The following is a 23760-nucleotide window of genomic DNA, read 5'->3' as shown; positions in this document are numbered from 1 at the left end:
CAGCATGCCCTGTTCCACAGGGAGGCCAATTCCAGGCTGGGCCCAGCAATCAGACCTGTAATTCCCACCTTCCCTGGCACTACTGCTTGGAGCAAGTGGCATAACACCAAGTCCTTAAAGCCTCCCTGCTTCTCTGCTCCCCAGTTCTGCTTTTACCACGAACTCCCAATGGACAGGGACAAAGCAGGGTACAAGCATTTCACATTTTCTGCACACTGAAGGACAGGTTTCAGATGAAGCTCTCCTGCAAGCTTTACTCTGGTGGTCAGGAAAAGCAAGTTTTGGCTGCTTGCTAGGCCCAAACCTGCATTTTCCCTGACTTTTCACTCTCACACACTCATTCTCCACGAGACAGATAAATTCCTTCTGCTCCTTCTTTACTGCAGTCTTCAATAAAGGACTGAGAAGGAAAATAATGGCGAGAAACCTCGAACGAGTCAAGGACAAACGATATCAACAGCTGCACAAGATATCCAGAGTTTTATGAACCATAAAAGAGCATGGAGGTTTTAATCATTCTGAAAGTAACAGTAAAGTCATTACTGCACGTACCTGACCAGTATGTGCAGTGCAGTGTACACAGAACTGCTGGTTTATGGCACGTTGGGGAAAAAAAAAGGATTGCAGCAACACAGATAATGCTTTGGAAAGAACAATTACAAGCACAATGGACATGGGGTTTCTTGCTGGCATCAACAGATCCCAGGGCAAGCAGCAGAACTGAGGTCATTAACACAAGATTACACCACATACAACAAAAAAGATTAATCTTAAAGACACTAGTCCTGTCCCCACAGCAGCTTGCTGAGGAAGGCCTCTGCATAAGCACAGCAGGGATTTCACATGACTGGGCACACCTATCAAACTGGGGCTCAGATCTGCAGCAAAAGGGGGGAACAATTCTGACCATTTTCTCCTTAACTCCATGGCTTTTGGCAACTGTCAATTAAGGCACGTACAGGTGTTGCTCCAAGGATACTCGTGGGTCCCTCCCAACCCAGGATTTATTCTACTGGCCCTGCAGTATTCTCAGATAATCTGTTACTTCTCAAAACCACCTCTGAGATCCTGGGCTGAGCTGCAGACAGGCAGGACATACCACTGGCACTCCTACCAACACTTCAGGAATTAGATCCTCATCTTTGGGCACCTCTGACTTGCAAAACTGAAGCTGGTTCAGTCAGTAAGGACAGCAATAGCACTCCTGTGCTAAACTACCCCTCTCCATAAGGAGTTTTGTGGTCTGGCATGTCACAGTTGTTGGGTTTTTACTGGCAATGTGGTGATCTGGAGCACAGATCCCCAACAGAACACTGGTGGGTGCCTCTGCTTCAGCCTGTGCCTCACCCACACCATCAGCTCATCTGCTGCACACTGGAATACTCTGAGGGGAAAATGCTCAGCAATTAAACCAGAACTCACTCCTCTCTCCCCACCAAAAGCATGGCAGAGCCTTCTGGCCCCACCAAACCCCAAACCACAAACCAGCCTTGCAAAAGGCCCACACAGCTTGATTGGCTTTTGTGTCTCTTGGGCTTTCTCTGACAGACGAGCCAACACAACATTGAAGAGGCATTCACAGCTCCAAATCAAGTTCCTCCTGTGATTTCCAACTACTTGGCATTTAGAAGTTAGTAAGGACAAGCAGAGTGTCCCTCCCACACTGATCTGTCCTTTGAGGGAAGAATAAAGTGTAATCTTCAGGTGGACACTGCCATGCTGGCCAATTCCTTGGTGTTAAATTCAGTCTTTTGTGGGGGACAGGGAAGCATCTTGGAAGTGGTTGTAGTCGTGTTTGGAATCCCAGATTTGTATCCACCTAGAAAAGAATTAACAGTTTCAGCTTCCAAAGGCACATGGGGATGTTGCTGAATTGAGTGAGTCTTAAAAATTTCAGAGGAAAAAACCAAAATTACCCTGCCAGGAGCTGCTGCACTTCTACAAATCCAAATACATTCCCTCTCCCAGAACCTACCAGGGGATTTGTTTTCTATTACAACAAAACTTCTGCTTCAATTACTAAAGAAATTTACAGGAAGAGAGACTGCTGAGAGAGCTCCATCTCTTCCATGAAGAACTTTCAAATTCAATTCCAGATTTTGGATTCCATTGAGGCTGGAGGGATGCTTTGAAGCACTTTGAATATTGGCAGCTACATTACTCAGGCTGCAGGTTTATCCCTAGGATTCAGATTCCAAACAAAATGACCTGCATCTTTTTACTGGAGCACCAGACACCCTCTCACAACCAGAACTGAAAATATGCCTTAAAAACTGCCAGCTTCTATCCTAAGAGTACACAGTATTTTCCATATGACATTGCATGGCAAAGTTTGGACATTTGAAGTAAATTACCCAAGGATAGCTGCTGGAATAAGAAGGATTATAGCCCCAAAGAGAAATGGGAATCCCCTCATGAAGTGCAAGGTGGCAGGGTAGAGAGAGTTGAACACTCCTGTAGACACGAGTGAACACAGCCCTTCCACACAGGCAACAGAAGCAAAGAGAGCACCTGGAAAAGAGAGATAAGAGGTTAATGGTGAGATAGGCAGGTGGTTATTGCCTGTAAACAGCTGTAACACATCACCCTCAGTGGATTCTGCCAATCTTTCCAAGGGTTTGCACTTGCCATCAGAAAGGTGTGTGAATATCAAGAGTGGGACAGGACTGGCGTGGCACGTCCAGCCTGTGGCCATGACCGCCTCACCAACCTGCAGGTTTTGTATCAGGAGATGCCCAGGATATTATCCATCAGCTGGATTGTAAATGCTCCAGGCCAGGGCACCTCTTATCACTTGTTAAACATTAAGTACAGCACAAGATTTAGCACCATAAATCCGCTGTACGTGCCATCGCTGTTCTAAAACAAGAAACGTTTTGCAAAATCACCTCGTTGCCACCTGGATTCCCTCCTCCCCCTGTCTGCCCCGGAGACATTCCTGTGCTGTGTTTCACAGCAAGTGCAAACCCTCCAAACACATAACTGGACAAAAGGCAAATGTGCTCCTCCTACGGGTTATCTGTGATCTTTCACCGTGGTCAATGATACAACCCTCCAAAAACACCTGGTTCTTCCCACTGTTACTGATCTACAGAGGAAAGTTATGGTCAGGAAAATGACTCTTTTCTGTTTGTTATATAATCCATTTTAACTCTTGCTCCTTGTGACAGTTTTGGAAATGAATGCATGGATGAATGAATTATTCCTGCTTTTCTTCCCTTGTTCTCATTTCGGAAATGCAGCAAGTCTGAGTCAAAGAATGACAAATATTTGGGGGAAAAAAAATAAAATCACCCTGAGCCTGAGGGTGAATGCAGGGGCACAGGAGTCCAGAGGAGCCAGGGAATTCCCAACATCCCCAGAGTCTGGTTTCAGTATTCCAAGAAAAAAGTGTTTCAGGATCTGGCTGAAGCACAGTGGTTAATTCCTTACCTTGTTCTGTCTCACTGACCAGCTTGGAGAGCTTGGATCTGATGACTGGAGTGGCTGCCATGGAAAGGAACAGGACTCCGTAACCTGTGAGCAAGACACAGCACATTAGGGAAAGCCCACCTGAAAAATAAAGTCTCCCAAGTCAGTCCCAGAAATCTGCAGCTGCTGGCGGTGTCTCCCTGCTCTATTTAGACACAATTCACCCTAAGGTGAATTCACACAATTCATCATAAGGCACTTCAGTCTGTGCAATACAGTTCTGGGAAGCCTTATGTTCTAGGAGCTACACAGATGCACTTCCAACTTCAGTGTTGGCCAACACTGCCCTTAGCAAGCCACAGTTTTGTGGGTGCATCAGGCAGAACTTCCTCACAGTGCCTGAACTCCCTGTGAAGCACACTACCAGCACCAATGCACCAAAAACCTGAGAAACAGGGATTTAAGCCTTCAGCATCACCTGTAAACATCAGTGGCGTTGTGGTAGCAAGGGAAATCACCACCAGCCCAGCAACGTTGGAGATCAATCCTATCTCTGCCACCCAGGTGTCCTCAAGGCAGAGCTGCAGCAGCCTCAGCCCCGCCAGGCTGCTCAGGTAAGCCAGGTAGCTGGCAGCCGAGCCGTACCCGATGAGATCAGAAGCCCAGCACAGAGGGAAGCCGAGCTCATACAAAACATAGATGTCCTTGGCTCCAAAATGCACCGTGACAATCAGAAAGAAAGCCAGGGTGTACAGAGCCAGCTTCCACCTGGAGCTGGGGTGCTCCGGGGCCGTGTACAGCCGGTACACAGCCTTGTAGTGGCTGAGCGTGAACAGCTTGGCCGCCTTCTTCTGCTTCACCGACTCGCGGAGGAAGAAGGCGGCGTAGAGAGTGGCAGCAAGGCTGGCAGCAAAGGCCAGCCAGAAGGGGTTGATGTAGCCCTGGGCTCTGCGCCACTGGCCACCGCCAATGCTGGCCACCATGCCCGCGGTGCCCAGGCACGCCTCGAGGACGGCCACCCGGAACGTCCGCGCGCGACGCTCGCTGGTGTCGGCCACGTAGGAGAAGCAGCTGGCCAGGATCAGGTTGTAGTCGCCCGTCAGGCCGCTCAGGATGCGTCCCAGGAGGAAGAAGGCGACGTGCAGCTCCAGGTACATGACCAGCAGGTAGATGGCTGTCTGCAGGGCCATGCCCGCGCACGGCAGGATGAGCGCCGGGCGCCGGCCCACGCCGTCGCTCCATGCGCCAAAGAGAGTCACGGAGAAGAGGCTGACAAAGAAACCTCCCAGGTTGATGTAGAGGTTCCAGTGGGACACCAGAGCTTCCACCTCCTGCAGGAGAAACAGGCAGCTGAGGAGCTCCAACATTACCCACTGGGTTCCCCGCTCCTCCTGGGGCTTCCATCACGCTCCCCTTCCCCTCCGGGCTCCCTGCTCCCTTTGGGGCTTCACGTTCCCTCCTGACTCTGCTTCCAGGGACCCCCAGCTCCTCCCAAGCTCCCCGTTCCCCCGGAGCTCCCCTTTTCCCCCAGAGCTTCCCTCTGCCCTGGGACCTCCTGTTCACCGTGAGCCTCCCACTCCCTCCGTGGCTCCCCAGTCCCACGGACCCGCCTTTCCCCCCGGGTCCCCATCTATGCCGTGCCTCCCCTGCCCCCCAGGCTCTCCCCCTGAGCTCTCCATCTGCACCAGAGCCCGCCGCTCCCCCGGGCTCTCCCGTTTCCCGGTGTCCCCACCTGCCGCAGCGGGTCGGCGGTGGCGTTGCCGTCCCCGCAGCCGGAGGACTCGGTGCTGTTGCGGTCGCTGTAGCCGTGCTCGGCTCCCAGCCGGTCCCACAGGTACTGGGTGGCCAGCGGGCCCTGCAGCCCCAGCGACACGGTGGCCAGGAAGAGCAGCGGCTCCACGGCGAGCAGCGACAGGCGGCACGGCCCGGGGGACACCGGGGGCTCGGCGGGCGGCGGAGCGGCCATGGCGGCCATGCAGGGGCGGAGGCTCCGCCCGGAACGGGACTGGCTCTGCTCTACCGGGGATGGGACTGACACGGCTCTACCGGGGATGGGACTGACACGGCTCCGCCCGGAACGGGACTGACACGGCTCCGCTCGGGATGGTTCAAGCTCCGTTCCGCCCGGAATGAGACCGACTCAGCTCCGCTCGGAACGATGCGAGATCTGCTCCGCCCGGAACGGAACCGGCTCGGCTCCGTTCGGTGCTTCGGGCTCAGCTGTGCCCGGAACGGGACCGGCTCCGCTGTGCCCGGAACGGGACCGGCTCCGCTGTGCCCGGAACGGGACCGGCTCCGCTGTGCCCGGAATGGGACCGGCTCCGCTGTGCCCCGAACGGGACCGGTACCGCTGTGCCCCGAACGGGACCGGCCCCGCTGTGCCCCGAACGGGACCGGCACCGCTGTGCCCGGAGCGGGACCGGCTCCGCTCCCTCCGCCGCCAGGGAAACGCGGAGGTTCCCGAGACCCCTCAGCGCTGGCGCTGCAGCGAGCCCGGTGCTAAAGGTGCAGCTCTCAGGCGGTGATGTGCCACAAAATCATGTAATTGTTGAGGTGAGAAAAGCCCTCTGAGATCATCGAGTCCAGCGTTAACCCAGCACGGCCAAAGTCACCGCTAAACCACGTCCCCAAGTGCCACATCTTCACGCAGTTCAATCCCAGCAGGGACGGGGCTCCACCACTTCCCTGAGCAGCCTGTGTTAGTGCCCGAACACCCTCTGGGTGAAAAACCTTTTCCTAATATCCAGCCTAACCCTGACATGCCTTCATGCTGTTCCCTTGGTCCTGTCAGCTGTCACCAGAGAGGAGAGAACAGCCCCTGCCCCTCATGAGGAAGCTGCAGAATGCAAGGAAGGCTGCCCTCAGTGTTCTCCAGACTCAACAAACCAAGCAAAATAAAAATCAACATTTTAACTGCACTAGGATCAGCAAAATACTGTATTTAGTAATATGCGATTGCTTCTAATAATTCACAGCACGTTAGAAAATACTGCTTTTTATAAAGGACAAAATAACTTAGAAATTCAGTTAATAAAGAAGGTTTTGGCTGTGCTGTTTGGTTCCTTGTAAGGTTTGGCTGCCTCGAAGAGCAGATCAGGAAGCAAAGACCGAATTGTCCTTCGAATTCAAAGCACACAAGTCAGAATATTAGATTAACCTGTTTTTATAAACGTGAGCAGTTCCAAACTAATGGAAATTGGCATCGCTCCTCTGACAGCACCGAGGTGCTCATGGACCACAGGAAAAGCCCAGACAAGATAGAAACCACTCATTTTGCAGTAAAGCACTTACAGAACTCCTTTTTAGCATCTTTGAAAGTGTTGTGACTCACGGGACAGTGGCAACCATCTCTGTGGAGGTGCTGCTTTTAAAGAACAGGCACAATTCTTCAGCTGGGACCCTTCCACATTGATATTTACACTCCATAACTGAGGCTGCAGCTGGAGGCCAACCTCTGCCTTGCAGAGATACAAAAACGAGGTGTTCTTTTAGATTTCCATCGCAGCCTTAGGGCATCAGAGTAAAAAGCAGAAAAATTACCTTGCTGTAGGCTGCTGTCACTGCACCCTGTCAGACAGTAATTAAACATTCAATGGAAGCAAGATGTGGGGGAATAGAATTCATTTGAAAGCTCTTTCTCATTCTTTTTGTACCAAGGGTGAGATGCTAAAGCTCAGGGCTGGCACCAAGAAAGGTGATGCTGTTTGTTGTGAGCAACATGCCCAAGTCCAGCTTGCAAATCTGGCAGCTGATTTTCCATCATTAGCAAATTCTTCAGAGAAAACAAGCCCTGGCAGAAAAGGGAGAAGAGGCAGAAAGAGCAGAAGCTTTTTGTGGAGCTGACATCAGATGACCTAATGGCTGTGCTTCCCTTTGTCTCTCTCGAGTAAGCTATAAACAGTACCAAGATAATTTATAGCAATAAAATGATAATGTTATCATCATTAGCTGAGAGATGTACCTGGATGATCTAATAAAGCCATCAATGTAGCATTAACAAGAAATCACCCTTTGGACTTCATTTATTTTATTATTATTATATTATTACTTTTATTAATTAGTTACCCTTTGGACTGAAAATGTTTAGTACTATTTCTGTTAATGTACAGAATCTAGTGATTCACAGCTTGTATTTTGGAAGTTGCCTGCAACTGGGACAAGAATCACTGGTAATTTCCCTGTAGCACCTTTTCTTCTTAATTCCCACCCCCCAGCCCCAATACACCCTGCAAGTTTCCAAAGTTGTGCCTATAAGCCTGCAAGATCAAAAATGTGTAAAAAAAAAATTAAAAATAGCCCAGTGTCTGCAAAGGGATCTCCTGCAGCCAAGTCTTTCCCAATCCACTACGACCTAAGGTAAGGACTGTCAGTCCCTTTCTGTTTGGGGACTTGATGTGGCACCTGGTGACAGCAGCTCTGCCCAGTGGGTTTTGCTCCCCAAAGTGAATTTTTCAAGGAACAAACATAAACATCATAAACAATCACGCTTATATAACTTTTTGCACTGGTGTTTCTAATCCCTGTATTTGAGCATTGCAGATGAGGATGTCTTTTTCAGCGTTCCCCCATATTTTTTTAAAATTTAAATAATTTTGCAGCATGTTTTGGAGGGAGCAGCTTCTCTTTTTTAATAGGAATAACTGTACCTATTCAAAGAGGGCATTATTAGAGACCAAATAATTAATATTATGTTTTTAAAAGCATAGGTCACTCTTTCAAATACCCACTTGCTCCACAAGGGATTAGTTCTCTGATGGATATATCACTTCCCCGAAAGATTCTCTTAAATTCCTGCTCTGACACTCTTTTACTGTCTCCTCCCTTCTTTGTTCTCTTCCTTCTTTCTCCGATTACAGTTCCAAAAACAACAGCCAATCTCCCGAGGTCAATGGTTAATATTCCCTGGTGTTTATATAGCTGCCAGCAGCAGGCTGCAGGCCCTTCAGCACTGGGCCAGCTCCAGCACCATGCCCTTCTCCTGGCAGGCAGTGCTGGCCTGCAGGAAATACCTCATCATCATCCTGGTACCCCTCCTCTTTCTCCCTCTGCCTCTGCTCCTGCCCACCAAGGTAAGGAATTTTTTATCAAAAGTCTCCATGTCTCAGAGTTGGATCTATTTTCTTTGGTTTTTTGGTTTTTTTCCTGAGTATATTGGGGCAATAAAGCAGCAGTGGGGCTTAGATGGATGAGGAGCTACATCTGTGGTTGCATCTTCTAGAGGAACACTCAGGGATATGAGAGAGATTTTGTGACTCTTGCTTTGCATCTGGCTGATGTAGAAAAGGGCTTTCTATGCTGAAGATAAACTCAATTTTAATCCTTCTTTTCATTGCCTAACAGTGTTCAGTTCACATCTTCTTTTATTCTTTTCCTTGCTGTCACTGCTGCTTAGAAGAGGCATTTTCATATAGATAAGACATTCTGATACATAAGGGAAAACAACATGCATTTCAGTCTTGCTCTAATTTATTTAAGAAGAATCTTCCTAAACAAGGATTTTATATTTAAAACACCAAGTTCTGGAAGACATCTGGCTTAAGGTTCCTTCAGGAAAAGTTGACTGAGGAGCTGCAGGATCTGGGTTGGTATTTCTGGGGCACTGATCATTTAAAGAAAGAGCTGTGAGCTGACAGACTCCCAGTCTTCTGCTGCTTCTTCACTGTTTCTTGCACTCCCAACCTCTTCATGCAGAAAGATCTAATCTCAGGTCTCTTATTACAGCCCCAGCACCACAGAATAGCTCGTCCCAAACTGCCTCTCCTGTAATTTCTCTTTGGACACCAAATCCTAACTCTTCCCCCTGGTCTCTGCCTCCCAATCCCTGCTGATTCCCAGTTTAGATTCCTTCTCCAAGTTCCATTCTCCACCTCCCTAACCCTTCCCTGCCTGTCCCAAAGCTGTGTCCTCTCAGCTCTGTGTCTGAGTGTGGCAGCTGGGCAGGTGTGGCCCCTCATTCCCTCACTAGGTAAATAAAATACTTCAGATTATTACTTAAAATCTCACTAGGAAGGTGAAAAAAAAAAAAAGAAAAAGTACCTTTTTTTTGCTAGTTAACTTTCAGTAGGCAAAGGAGTTACTGAAGTGAAAAGAGATCAGGATCAAGAAAGTTCTAAGGAGACAGAGTAATTTTTTTTTTTTTTTTTTGTCCTGAGGCCACAAGTTCAAACTTGCTTACTGGAGGCATTGTTACATACAGTGAGTCCTTGGAGTTACCTGAGGAATAATTTGGCAGCCTTGGTTCAGTTGCTCTTTGAAAATTACTCTCTCTGATTGCTATGCAGTCAGCAACAAGACAATTATTGAAAACATCCTGGATTTTCCCCTTTGTGCTTAAGGAAACCTTTAGAAGGGGTTTTTGGGGTTAAATTGTGCACTGTGCAACTGCTGAGCAGGAAAAGCTGGTGTCTCTGCACACGGTGGTGTGAGCCAGCAGCTGCAGGGTGGAATTTCACATTTTTTCTATTCTGTTCATCTATTAACCTGCCCTAAAATGACACAGCACTGGACACTGAGCTATTATAATTGAGAGCAAACAATGCTAAAAATCTTGCTTAGAGGCAGAGAATGTCCTTACAGGATGACTGACTTTGGGAAAACCCTTTCCTGTTCACAGCAGGATGGAAGACAATGGCACTGTGCCTATGAGATACATCCCAAAGCTCTGCTAGGGTCTCTCAAAAGGCACCCATCTGTGTCTTTCAATAACAAAAACGGAGAAAAAGGATTGTCAAAAGGGCAAATTGCTCTCAGTGATCAGTGAGATTAATAATTTAAGGTTCTTAATGCTCTTGTTCATAAATAAGGCTCAAAAAGAAATATTTTTGTATCTTTGGGAATCTCTTAGATTTACTTCTTCAGCCTGGCTGCTTTGATAATTCACACCTAGACTGCTGTCATCTTCTTTCCTCCAGACTGCTCAGCTCCCTGCTCATCCTTTCCCTTCAGCAGCTCTGTAACCTCCACACCACGTTCAGAATTCCTGAGCGTGTTCCCGAGCATCTCAAATCCAATCCTGCCACCCATTATTCCAGCTCCTTGGTTTAATCCTCTGTATTCCAGCTCCTTGGTTTAATCCTCTGTATTCCAGCCTCCAAAAGCATCACTACAGTTTCATTCATTGTGAGCAGTATGTTTTAGTGGACATCCTCTATCCAAGACCACACATCTATGGTCTTCTTCCTTTGGCTTTGGTGTCTCCCACAATTGTGCAAGTTCCAAACCACAGAAGACACCAAAACCTCCTCTTACATTCTTTCTCAGCCAAACCAAATGCTGCTGTTGTGACAAGCAATTTTGAATCTGTTCTGTGTACAGGGACTGGCTTAAACATTTTTACATGAAATTTGGAGTGGTTGTCCAAAGCAGAACTAAATCAAGGTTTTCTCAGAAAAAGAGTGACATGAAATAGGGCACCTCACTTTCTTCAAACAAACAAGACAAAGTCAGTGGAAGCTGAAATGATCTGTGACTATTCTGCCAGTGAGCCCTTCAAAGTCTCTACTAAGCTAAAAATCCAGTGAAAGTTATAAAAGTATTTACAGCACAAGGAATCCTTTTTTCAACAAGGAGACTTTAAGAGTGAAATTAGCTGTGGCTCACCTGGGCCATGACCTGAAGCCCATGTGAAAACAGGTGGAGAAGCCTTGACTGGATCAGTAACTGATTCTACAACTCAAGGACATAAATACAGAATATAACACCATCAGCACAATCAAGAAGCCTATTCAGTGATTGCCAGTCCCTTATCATGAAAAGTCCAAAGTCATCCACACCTCTTTTCCTCTGGTGCTGTTTTTGCCCCCGCTGAAGGCCTCATCTGCTCCTCAGCGTTCTGAGGAGATTGCTGCACAGTGTGGCTCTTGTTTAGGATCTGTATAAGTCAGAGGCTAGATGGGAGAGAAGCACAGGAAATAACCTTTTCTCTAATCCCTTTATCAGGCAGTCAGTGTCATCAGGAGGCTTTGGCTCAGCGTGCTCTGACTGTGTGTCCTTTCCCCTGGCAGGAGGCACTGTGTGGCTATGTGATCATAGTGATGGCACTTTTCTGGTGCACAGAAGCCCTGCCTTTGGCTGTCACAGCTCTCCTGCCCGTCCTGCTGTTCCCACTAATGAATATCATGGATTCAACAACAGTAAGAGATCTTGTCCCATGTATGACTCAATCAGCTGCTTTTATTCTGGGATTATTCCCCAGGATTTTATGATGACCATCATCATAATCATTATATTTGTTTTATTGATAGTATTATTATTTAATTTTAACTTAATTTTTATTTTTATTATTATTATTCTGTCTTCTCCATGGACTAGAACTTGCATGAGCCCAGAGTGAGCTCTGGGTGGAGCTGCTAATCTGAAATCAAAGCAAATTCCCCATCCAGATGCAACCCAGAGATACTCCCTGCTAATGCCTTTGGAATAAACTCCCTCAGGAGATGTCCCCTCTCTTGTGACTCTTCCCTCTCCCTTGTCCCACCTCACAGGTCTGTCAGGAGTACTTGAAGGACACCAACATGCTCTTTTTGGGGGGCCTGGTGATGGCCATTGCCATCGAGACCTGGAACCTGCACAAGCGAGTGGCTCTGCGGGTCCTGCTGATCACTGGTGTCAGGCCAGCCCTGTGAGTGACAGGGGTGGAAATGCTCTGGGATAAAGGATTTTATGGCATTAGACCCCCCCCTCTGATGGGAATCTGCAAATCTTTCCCTGCACATGCTTTCCTGCAGCCCAAGTGAGTTAGTGCCTGAGCAAGCCTCGCAAATGTTGAGGTGTTACACACCTGGTGTGCCTTTTTATTTATTTTATTTTTCATTCTAAAAGGTTTTTAGGTGGAAAAACAGCAACAAGAGAGTCAATGCTGGAAAGAGAAGGGTGGTGCCAGGCTAGGCCAGGAGCACAGCTTTGGACAGGCAGGAAAAACCACAGCTGGAACACAGAGAACGTGGACTCTGCCTGCTGCTGATTGCACAGAGAAGAGAAAACATGAGGATGCTCATCTGGAAAACAACAAATGTTTTCCAGACTAGAACTTTAAGCTATACACAGGCTACACCACCCTGTTTAATCAGTTTCAGCTCATAAGAAGAGGGAATACTAAAGGAAATTACAAAGCAATAGAATAAAAATTCATGCAAGATAAACCCCTTTTCATCTCATGTATAATCTACAGCTCATCTAAAGATAATTTTGAGACAAATAACAGAGTAATACTGAAATGAGGATTAGAATTTTAGATGAGTAAGAAGAGAATCTTAAATAACAGAGGTGGGATAAAATAACATGAGGAAAAAAATATATCATCTTCCTTATGGCTTAAACTGATTGCCATTTGGGATCAAATTCAGCTTGCAATTCCTCTTCAAAATCTATTATAATGCATTAACATGTGTCATTGAGAAATGCCTTCCTATGAAGGATGTGGGATAAGAAGGATCTGACTGGATAAACTGCTTGCTCCAACCTACCAGGTTCCACTTTCTTAGCCACAGGAATGTCAAAAAATTGGTTGAAAAAGAAAAATGGATGTTAAATCTTAACTGTGTGGCTCACAAAGCAAATCAGGGCAGGAGGAAATGCTGGGTAGGGATTGCTGAGCATTCTCCAAACCCAGCATTTGTAGCTGGCTCTTGGTAACAAAAAAACAACAAAAAACAAAACAACAACAACAAAAAAAAAGATCATTGCAGGGCTGAGTTCTGATCCAGCTTTTCCAAACCTTATCATTTCAGACTCCTGATGGGTTTCATGGTGGTGACAGCTTTCCTGTCCATGTGGATCAGCAACACAGCCACCACTGCCATGATGGTCCCCATAGCACAGGCGGTGATGGAGCAGCTGCACAAGTCAGAAACTGAGTCTGGCACCACTGGCCAAGTGCCTGGAAACACCAACAAAGCCTTTGAGCTGCAGGAAAAGTTACCTGACAGCTTCAAAGAACCAGAGGAAAAAGGTGAATGGGTTGGAGGTGGTTTTCAGGGTGATGGAGGACGCCCTTTCTTCTGTCATAACAGTTCCTAGTAAATCCTAAAAGAAGACTGTCCCCAAAGCATCCTCTCTGCACCACACAGCATTGATGAGACCCTTCCATGAACCAGACAAAACCACAGTTTTTATTATTGTTATTATTATTCTGACTTGGCTGAAGTTAAATCAAAAACACAGAAAGGCTATAACTACTCAACAAACAGACAAAAAGTACAAATTCTCCACTAGGGGAAGCTTTTATATCCAGCTTTCTATTTCCCTGCATATTTATGTTAGTTCAATTATTATCTACTGTGTAACTTATCATATAATAGGGGATTCCCAAGGCAAAATTTCTGGCCTCTCTCCAGCAGGAAGGTTAGGTATTAAAATGATCTTTCTAATCCAAAGGTACACAATCAAACAACAATATCTCTTTACCAGCTGTCTTGCTCTCTCCCCATTTTTGAGATGATTCCAATGTTTCTGAACATAAATCTCAGTGCCAGCAGACAGGTGCTGGTTTTAGCAAGAGTTCCCTTTAGCCCAGCTCCTCCAACTCTGCTATAATTCCTTGAATACTTGCCTCACTCCCCTCCGTGTGCAGTTCAGACATCGCCCTCATTCACCAGGAAGTGTCAGCAGTAGGTTCAAACTTTAGCACACATTTCAAATTCCCCTCTGAAAAACTGCTCTGTGTCAAGACAACCAGTGAAAATGGGCAGAAGATCAAAAAATTAACAATGCCAGCCTTAAAATGAGGAACTTCAGTTCCTTCAGCTCTGAATCCATTGTGTTCTAGCCTTGAAATATTAAATTATGCAAGCCCAAGGCCTTCTCCTGTCCAATACAGCTCCTGCATCTCTTTTGTTCCTCGGGATCTAGGTAATTCTCATGTCCTGACAGTCGAGGAAGAGAGGAAGAGAAATGAAGAGATTGAGAAGAAACACTTGAAGCTGTCCAAGGGAATGTCCCTCTGTATTTGTTACTCATCCAGCATCGGAGGGATCGCCACTCTGACTGGGACAACTCCAAACCTGGTGCTGCAAGGCCAAATTAATGAGTAAGTCTGGGATTACACACCCTCCAAACTGCAGCATTCTGCTCCAGCTGACTCCCAGGCAGCACAGAGAAGGAAAATGTCAGTTTGGGGCCTCTCCTGGGAAGTGAGCTTCTCTTCCTTAATGGGCCCCACAGAACCTCCCCTTTTCTGCCTCATTAATGAAGGCCAGAAGAGAGTGTGGAATTTTGGATGCTAACAGCCACCTGCATTTTCCAGCATCTATAAAGACAATGGTGGCATCATCAACTTTGCCTCCTGGTTCTCCTTCGCCTTCCCCACCATGGTGGTGCTGCTGATTTTGGCATGGATTTGGCTGCAGATCCTGTACTTGGGCTTCGAGTGAGTACCCCTGAGCCCCTGCCCTCAGGACTTGTCCTGCACCAGTGAGCCTTTCACTGGTGAGAAAAAATCACACAGCAGGTGACAAGGTCCTGACACACAACAGAGACCACAACAGCACACTCAGTGCCTGTTAAAATTCTGCAAGCTCTGCTTTGAGGAATCTGCTCAAGTCCCAGCTGAATTACTCTGTAGGTGAAAACAGAGGCTCTGAGTGCCCATGACCTGTCCTGCAGCATTGCTGTCGTGTCCTAGGAGATTGCTGTGCTCCAGAGCAGGAAATTGATTTCCACAGAGAGCTGTAAATGCTTTTGTGACCAGGGTTGCTTCAGACCTAGAGGATCAGTTCTGTGCTAGTTCTGGTGCAGATCACCCCACACATCCAGCCTGCATTGCCTGCCTGTTCAATACTCAGCTTTTCATGGTTGTAGTATCCCACCTTCACTCATTTTACATGGAAAGAGTGTTGTACTGCTGAATTACACCTGAAATGCTTTTTTCACTGTCAAATTCCTCCTTCAAAATCCTCATTTTATGTCATTTTAAAAAGCTTGGCAACTCTTTACTTCCAAGTAAAGTGATCAAACAGCCTTGTCAAATCACATTAACATTGTCCTGGTCTAGTAGAAGTTGTCCCTGCTCCTTCATTAGAATGAAATGGAATTTAGAGTCTCTTCCAACACAAACCATTCTGTGATTCTGTAATTTTTTTCCTCATATGCTCAGATATCTCACTTCTTTACATTTAAGTAATGAGCTTTTAGGGGCAGGAAGCTTTTTTCTGATCATCTTGTCAAGACATGCAGCTCCTACTCATCATGGTTGCAAATTATAATATATTTAATTTCAATATTCATATACAAATACATATAAAGACATTATAATTGAGTATAAAAATTGGATTCTTAACTCTCAGGATACCTGGCAAATTTCTCTGACATTTCTCATCCATTTTCTTCCAGTTTTAAGAAGAATTTTGGTTGTGGTGCCAGTCCTGCTGCAAAGGCTAAGGAGAAGCAGGCCTATGAAATCATCAAGGAAGAGAGCAAGAAACTGGGCAAAATGAACTTTGCAGAAATAGAAGTTTCAATCCTCTTCATTCTCCTGGTGGTGTTGTGGTTTACAAGAGAACCTGGCTTCATCCCAGGCTGGGCAACAGTTCTCTTCAACAAAGACAATAACAGGTAGTGCCCCTTCTCCTCCTCACTTTGAAAATGAACCAGGCTGGATTTTATCCAGCTGGAATCACAGCTGACTAAATTCCTGACTGCTCTACTGCAGCTATGTCACCGATGCTACTGTCGCCCTCTTCATTGCAATGCTGCTCTTCATCCTCCCTTCTGGCTTTTCCAACCAGGACAGAGACCAAGAGCAAACAGGTGAGTCACTGAAGCACCAAAAATCGGCTGTCTGAATGGGTCTGTGGGAAATTTTCACATTTTGGGTTTGCAAAGGAAATTTCAAATATCAAATAGCACCTCAAAATTGCTCCTCCAGCTGTGTGCTTTAGGTTTGGTGAAGCACATATCACATAAAATCCTCTGTTTTTCATCATTTAATTAAGGAACTCATAAACTAATCAGGAACTCATCAACTAAATAGGAAACTGTTATCCCAGCAGTGTTCCTGTCCCTGTTGTACACATTTGTAAAGGATTCTGAGCTGGAATCTTCAGGAGGGAACACAAAACAAAAACAGAGAGTTGCTGCCACACCTTTAACTCCCCCTTCCCTGCCTCCTACTGTGCTTCTTGGAGCAGCCACAGATCATTCATTAGAGTTTTTGCAAGTCAAGTCTTAAACCCATCGTTGATGGTGCTCCCAGTGTTCGCTTCGGGCAATAATTCCAGAATTTGCTGACAGAAGGGATTCCTGACCTTCAGACCAAACTCACCTCCCACCAAGAAGTTCTCCTCTCTTTGGAGAGCGCAAGGTGGCTTCACAAAATCTCTTTTGGCTTCCAGGGGGCAGGGCAAAGTTCCGGGCACCTCCACCCCTCCTGGGCTGGAAGGTGGTGCAGGAGAAGATGCCGTGGAACATCGTGTTCCTGCTGGGAGGTGGCTTCGCCTTGGCCAAAGGCAGTGAGGTAACATTCCTCAGCTCGCCTGGGATTTGTGTTTTCCTGGGTGGGTCCTTTTCCATCTTGCTCTTCGTGCTCTCCCAGGACACGAGAGGGCACACCAGGAGCACCAAAAGCTCCTTTTCCCATCTCCTGGAGGTGGGACCGTCCTTGGAGTCCTGGCATCAAATCTTTGTTGTTCCCTGTGCCAGTCAGGGCAGCACCACTAACTGTGCTTCTAGAAAAGTGGCTGATTAAAGGTTCTTTTAAATAAAATGTAATTGATGCAGCCTGCATGATGAGATTATTTAATCCAGGAGGGGTCTCCAAAGTATTTCAAACCAAGGATTTATGGAAATAGGATTTAAATTTAACTATTAGACGAGAAATGTAGAGCTTGCTAGAGAAACTTCAGGAGCAGGTAAAAAACATCTGCAGGAACAAGTCCAATGCTACACATTATTTTCTAGTAATGATTCAAGTGATGGAACAGACAATCTATTTATTAAATCTATAGACAATAAAGAAATTCTAAAAGGCTTCAACTGCCTAGAAATACTAGTTTAGAATTCAAAGATCAACATTAAAATGGAAAAGTACATGTTTCGAAAAGGAAATATTTAGGAAATCACTTTAATTTATCCTAGAATAAATAACCAAATACATAAAAGCTGCTGCAGAAAGCTCAGAATGACAGGGAGGATGCTGCTACTTCCCAGTGGCTGGCAAGAATGAAGGGTGTGAAAAGATTCAGACAGTTATCAAGATCTCAGACAATGTGATGAAATGACATTAAATCACTACAGCATTTGACAAGATAGATAGATAGATAGATAGATAGATAGATAGATAGATAGATTTTTTTTATTAATTCAAATACCTTTGCCTTTATAAAAATTTGATTCAAATATTGATCATGTCCAAGTAATGATCTGAACAGAGAAATAATTATTTGCTGTCAATAATGCAATGTAAATGCAGGACCCCATACTTTCCAATTCCTTAGATGGGAAATAATGTTGAATTTTCTTTTGTTTAACTTGCTGAACAATCCTGTCTGTGAGCACTGGCTGTGTTTTCCTGCACTTTGCATGAGAACTGCTCTGAGAAGGGAGGGCTGAATTGGCATGAGAACTGCAACACAGCACTGATGTGGCTCTTCCCTCTCCAACCTGGCATCCCTGTCTGCTCTCTTGCAGAAATCTGGTCTGTCTGCGTGGTTGGGCACCAAACTGACCCCTCTGCAGAGCATCCCTCACCCAGCCATTGCCTTCCTGCTGTGCCTCCTCATCGCCACCTTCACCGAGTGCACCAGCAACGTGGCCACCACCACCCTCTTCCTCCCCATTCTGGCTTCAATGGTGAGTCCCAGCATGTTAAAACACTCTTATAAGGACAGTTTCCAGCTCCTCAGTTGTCAAAACTGGCTGGCAAAGCCAAGCACTGGTTCCTGTATCCCATCAGGGATACCAGACCTAAACCAAAAATCTGTGTGTGCATATATGAACACACACCGTGCTTAGTTCAACCTTTCTAAAATCATTGCTGGTGAAAACCAAAGGGATTAAATTCATCGGCATATGAAGACTTCACCTTCTGGCCTAAACATGAGGTCACTGCCAGCTGTACTTGTTTTTTCCCAATTTGTTCTGCATGGAGACAGCAGCAGCATTTCCTTGCCTGCAACATCCCATGACTGTGTTTCACCACCACCAAGGCCTTCCAGAAGTCTCTGAAGGAGATAGCATGACCTAATTCATACTTCTGCATTTCCACAGGAGATTCCTGTTGCTGGGGTAAGACAGAGTTCTGCAAACTGGTTCCAGACAGAAACTGGAATGAGTGCCTCCAAAATCTTTTTGCATAGGCCACAGACTCCAGCCAGCCCCTAAACCAAAGCTCTCACCTCCAGAGCTTCACCTGCCTCCCCTGATAATTTAATTTTGTTCTTAACCAATTCAAAGCCAGGGTTTAGAGCTGAATATAATCATTATTTATCCATTTCTACAGCAGCAACACAAAGCCCTGACCACAAAATCAATTCTTGCATTTGCTGCATAAAGATGCTGGAAGTGTCTAAAGCAGCACCAAAATATGAGTGGCTGCAGCGTTTAGGGAAGAATGAGGCTTCTGACATGGACAAATAGAATCAGATTTCTGCCAGAAGGTTTCTGTGCGTTTCTGGGTGTCAAACCCATCATCTCTGCTCTCTTTTTGTGCACAGGCTGAAGCAATTTGCCTCAACCCTCTCTATGTCATGCTGCCCTGCACACTCTCTGCATCGCTGGCCTTCATGCTCCCCGTGGCAACTCCTCCCAATGCCATTGTCTTCTCTTATGGACAGCTCAGGGTTATTGATATGGTGAGGAAAAAAATAAAAAACAACACTTTCTTTCCAGAATTTTCAACCCTAGGTTTGAGCTTTCCTTTTCCTAATGCTGGTTCCTCTTGGGCGAGCATTAGAAAAGTCAGTGTGCCCAGCTTATGTCAAGTGGAAAGATGTGTGTGCATTAATAAAGGGTTACACTGTCTCTAATACACTCTGAGAGTCTTAGAAAGGTGCTAATGAGCCTTTAAAGAACAGCCAGGGCCTCGTGAAGATTTTATAATAAGAGCTGTCAATGTCTAACTGCTTGAAAAACTCAAATGTACAGCATGAGGGTGTCCAAGAGCCCTGTCACCTGAGCAGTCCTTCTGCAGGGACAGGGAATAGCCTGGCACATATGAGTGCCCTGATGCCTCAAAAAGTCATTAAAGTTATCAAGAGACAGCAGTGCCATGTCTCTTGGTAATTTATAATTGACTTATAACTGAAATGTCTCTTCCCTAACTTATAATTGATCCAAGAAGAAGCCCAAAGTAACAGAGAGAAATACCAGGTCATAATAAAGGATTAAAAGGACTTTGGGACTTCTAGTTTTGAGAGTTTTATCCAATGGAAACCTTTCCCTTTATACAAATTATATTTGTGAAGAAAACCAACTTGAATATAATTTGGTGGAGGTGTGAAAAGAACGCCAAAGAGAAAATCAAACCATGGAAGGAAAAAAGTGCTCAGGGATGCTAACAACACTTCTCTTTTCTAATTCTAGGCCAAAGCTGGGTTTGTACTCAACATTCTGGGAGTTCTGACCATAACTCTGGCCATCAACACCTGGACTTCATCCCTGTTCCAGCTGCAGACGTTCCCATCGTGGGCAAACAGGACAGGGACCTGCCTATAAGGTGGGGAGGAGACAGGCCCAGGAGTGCTCCTGCCAAGCTGCAAGGACAGCAGGGCTGTCACCCACAGAGGCAGGGCTTGGAGAACAGCCTGGCCTGTGGGAAAGGACCAGCAAAATCCTCCCAATGCTAACAGCAGGAAAATTGCCCGGTTGCTGTTGGCTTTTGTCACCCCAGCAGGAGGACGAGGTGATTTTTGGCTTTCCAACCCTCCCACCTTTAGGTTTTCTGCCTCTGCAGGGGTGTTTGCCCCAGTTGCTTTTCCAGTAAGTCTGAAATCTGCAGCAAGACAAAAAGAGAGAGGTGTGAATGCAGAAAAGGAAGGAGAGAGACTCTGATCTCCTGATTTCACGCACAGGTCTGTGCTGCCACAGCTCTCCCCCTGTATATGTGTAAATGTTCAAGGTGTACATGGTTGTTATATACTCTGTGGGCACTGACAGCAAGCTGTGTGTTGTGTGATCACAGAAAAATCACTGTCAGCCCCTCCTATTTTGAAATATATTTATTTGTAGTCCCCTTGTTAGGAATGTAAAAGATTAAATTTCTCCCAGAACATCCACCCTGGAGGTATTTATGTATTTAAGTTCATAATAAGACCATTCCTTGAAAAGGAGAGAATCCATGTGTGCTAAAATATAAATAATTGAATTAAAGGGGTTTTTTTATGTACCCCTGTGTCCTAGAGTTTGGTTTTTTTAGTATAAATCACTGCTTCTCTCTTCCAGGTATCAACTGCTTGTTCGTGTTCTCACTTATAATATCTTTAAATAATTAGAGAAATCAGCATAGTTGATTTTCTCTTATCTTTAAAGTAGTAATTATGCTGTTATTATTACTGAGTCAAATTTTCTTGGACTGTGCAGCCCAAGATTTTCCTTTGTAAAAGCCCATCATTTAATCCTGTTTCATATCTAATCCCTATTCTGCAGGAGCTGATTTTCAGAAGCAGATAAATTCCTAATGGCCAAACTGACAAATATCCAAAAGCACTTTGCCAAATCTCTTGGTGCCATAAATGAGGCTGGGTTCACACAGAGCAGTTACTCTACGTGTGCCCCTGAAGTTTGCTCTGAAACCTTTGCTCTGCTGTTACCTGCTTCGATTTTGCACAAAGTGCATTTCTGAAATCCCAGTCTGGTGGGATCTCCATACTGGCTCCATGAGAGTTAAAATGAGGGAATTTCACTCTAAAACAGTATGTTCTCATTAAAATCTTTCTTTTTTCTTTCTCTACCCTAATTATGAGGAGATGAGGGCAGTGTGCAGTGTCATTTTGATTCAGAAAATGTCCAAATTCACTGACTTGCAGCATTTTTTTTCCAGTTCCAAAGATCCAGATAATTCAGGTGTCTGCTGGCCATTGATTCCTCAGCACTGATGGTTCCATTGGCTGTGGAAATCACTGTCTTGGAAAGAGCAGCCTGGTGTAATCCTCCTGTGGCTTTGACAGTGTTTTAATTTGATGTGAGATAGAGATCCAGCAGAATATCCACAGCTCCAGAAGGAAAGGCATTTATTCTCTGTGCTAATGAGCTCCTGGGTAACAGATTTCAGTCATAATGACTTGCTCAGGTCACTGCTACACCACTCTCCTTTCCCTTTGCGTTTACCTCTATCAAATAACACCCAAATCTCTCTAAATATTTTCATTACCCTGCTCACCCTCTGTCTGAGGACTTAAAAATGACAAACTGGAGCAGATGATTTGCTGAGAGCCTCTCCCTTCTCCCTCCCTTTGTCTCCAGCATCAGGGCAGTGTGCTCTGCTTTTGTTTGCTTTTTGTTTTCTTTGAAATACTCCGTAGACTTTACATGTCCTCCTAAATTACTGCTTAGCTAAGCAGGAAAGGTGGAATTCTTATAACATTTCCCGTCGGCCTCTCCTTCCAGCCCTTTTAAAACTGTGTTATGGTTCTTTGAAGTCTTTTCTATTAGTCTACATTATTCAGAGGCTGTGGTGTGCATAAAGTACCTGCAGGAGCACAGGTGCAATCTTTATGCCAACCTCAAGGCGAAAGGAAGGAGACATCAAGTAGCACAGAGTGTCATGGGGCCAATGCATTAATGCTGTGTGTTCCACCTCCATTAACACGGGTGAGTGCAGATTTACCAGGGAATATCTGCAGTGGGAGTTGCTCAGAGGGTGTAAAAATGACCAAATTCCAGAAAAAAATATGGGTGAAATTGAGAGAAGAGAAGAGAAGAGAAGAGAAGAGAAGAGAAGAGAAGAGAAGAGAAGAGAAGAGAAGAGAAGAGAAGAGAAGAGAAGAGAAGAGAAGAGAAGAGAAGAGAAGAGAAGAGAAGAGAAGAGAAGAGAAGAGAAGAGAAGAGAAGAGAAGAGAAGAGAAGAGAAGAGAAGAGAAGAGAAGAGAAGAGCAAACAGCAGGACACAAGGAGCACTGAGAATTTCATGACCAGCTTCCACCTTGCAGTGGTGGTGGCACTGGGCAGTTTATTGCCTTGGGTGTGTCTGAGCTCAGGACCAGTCGAGGTACAGCTAAATATAGTGTGCTTGTGCAAAAACCAGTAACACTATTAAAAATTTTCATAATTTTCTAAGCAAAGCAGGTAGAAAGTGTTTCTAAGCCCCATTATTACCCGGATCACCTTTGAAGGGTGGTTCCCCATTATGTTTCCAGATATTGCCCTCAAGGAGTGGCTCCATTTCCCATTGTGAGATCAAATTTCACAATCTGCTGTGAAACTGCCAGCTCAGCACCTGCTGTGCTCAGCTGGGATTCCCACTGCAGCTCCTCATCTCGCAGCTGACACCGAATTTGCTTTCCACAAGTGATAAATTTGGTAACCAGGAGGGGACCTGTGTCTTTTTTATTTTTTTGCCTGCCTTGGCCTAAAAACTCCTTGGCAAAACCACAAAATACAGGTTTGCCAGAGTGAGTAAGTGGGTGACTCGCAGTCACCTCCTCCATTCTCCCTGCAGTTATGGAGCTGTCCTGCCTTGCCTTGCACACACACAATTTCTGCAGGCACACACATGCACTCTGAGGGAGCAGGGAGGCCTTTCCCTGGTAAAAAAACACCATTTCTGTGACCACACCATAAAAGCTGATGGTTTCTGGGCAGGCTCCTGAAAAATCGCTTACATTTGGGAAAGGCACCTGGCCATAAACACCTCAGCAGCAATTTGTAAAGTGGCATGGGAGTGATGCAAGGGTCACTGAAATCATAAACAGACTTAACAGGACACATGGCAATTTGAAAGCTAAACTAGGATGAAGCCAGCACATCTTTCTAATCCTCAAATTGCTTCGGAGAAACCAAAAATTTGCTCCCAGTCACTTAAGAGGTATTAAAATGAACCTTGTTGTATAGCACTGACATCTTGAAATATGTCCAGGACATACAACTCAATTTTCATTAAAAATAGAAGTAAATAAATAAAAACTACTTGGAAGGACACCTTATCATAGAAGGAACATGAAATAATTCTCAAAAAGGTGAAAATTATTTTCAGCAAACAAACAGAAACATGAGGTTCTGTGTTTTATTCAATAATTAGCAGCATGTGGGTAGCTGTGGACTTTTCTCCAGGAGCTGTAAAAGCTGTTCCTCTTGTGTCCTTGAGGAAATTCCCCCCTTGGATAACTATGGCATGTTGGCAGCTGTGTGCCTCTCCAGCCCTCTCTCCATTTGGTTTATTTTATTTTAGGAATACAACTCTCTGCTCCCAACTAACCCAGT

At 45.5% G+C, this 23760-nt stretch overlaps 2 protein-coding genes across 2 annotated transcripts; one reads left to right on the top strand and one right to left on the bottom strand.

Annotated features, from left to right (window-relative positions):
- Positions 1–461: 461 nt before the first annotated feature.
- SLC46A1 (solute carrier family 46 member 1) lies at positions 462–5453 on the bottom strand. Its single transcript, XM_030288082.4, has 5 exons — positions 5144–5453; positions 3890–4742; positions 3433–3516; positions 2355–2511; positions 462–1819 (listed from the first exon to the last, which is right to left on the bottom strand). Exons 1-5 carry the CDS (start codon positions 5384–5386, stop codon positions 1744–1746), a joined length of 1413 nt encoding a protein of 470 aa, XP_030143942.4. The 5' UTR covers positions 5387–5453; the 3' UTR covers positions 462–1743.
- A 2882-nt stretch (positions 5454–8335) lies between these two features.
- On the top strand, positions 8336–20728 carry SLC13A2 (solute carrier family 13 member 2). Its single transcript, XM_072937243.1, has 12 exons — positions 8336–8480; positions 11415–11543; positions 11895–12031; positions 13140–13360; positions 14260–14437; positions 14654–14776; positions 15739–15960; positions 16058–16155; positions 16740–16861; positions 18034–18195; positions 19059–19196; positions 19927–20728. The coding sequence occupies exons 1-12, from the start codon at positions 8379–8381 to the stop codon at positions 20056–20058; spliced, it is 1764 nt and encodes a 587-aa protein (XP_072793344.1). The 5' UTR covers positions 8336–8378; the 3' UTR covers positions 20059–20728.
- The last annotated feature ends 3032 nt before the right edge of the window (positions 20729–23760 follow it).

Source organism: Taeniopygia guttata, chromosome 19 (genome assembly GCF_048771995.1).
Source record: "Taeniopygia guttata chromosome 19, bTaeGut7.mat, whole genome shotgun sequence".
Lineage (NCBI taxonomy): Eukaryota > Metazoa > Chordata > Aves > Passeriformes > Estrildidae > Taeniopygia > Taeniopygia guttata.
This window is presented reverse-complemented; position numbering and strand designations above follow the sequence as displayed.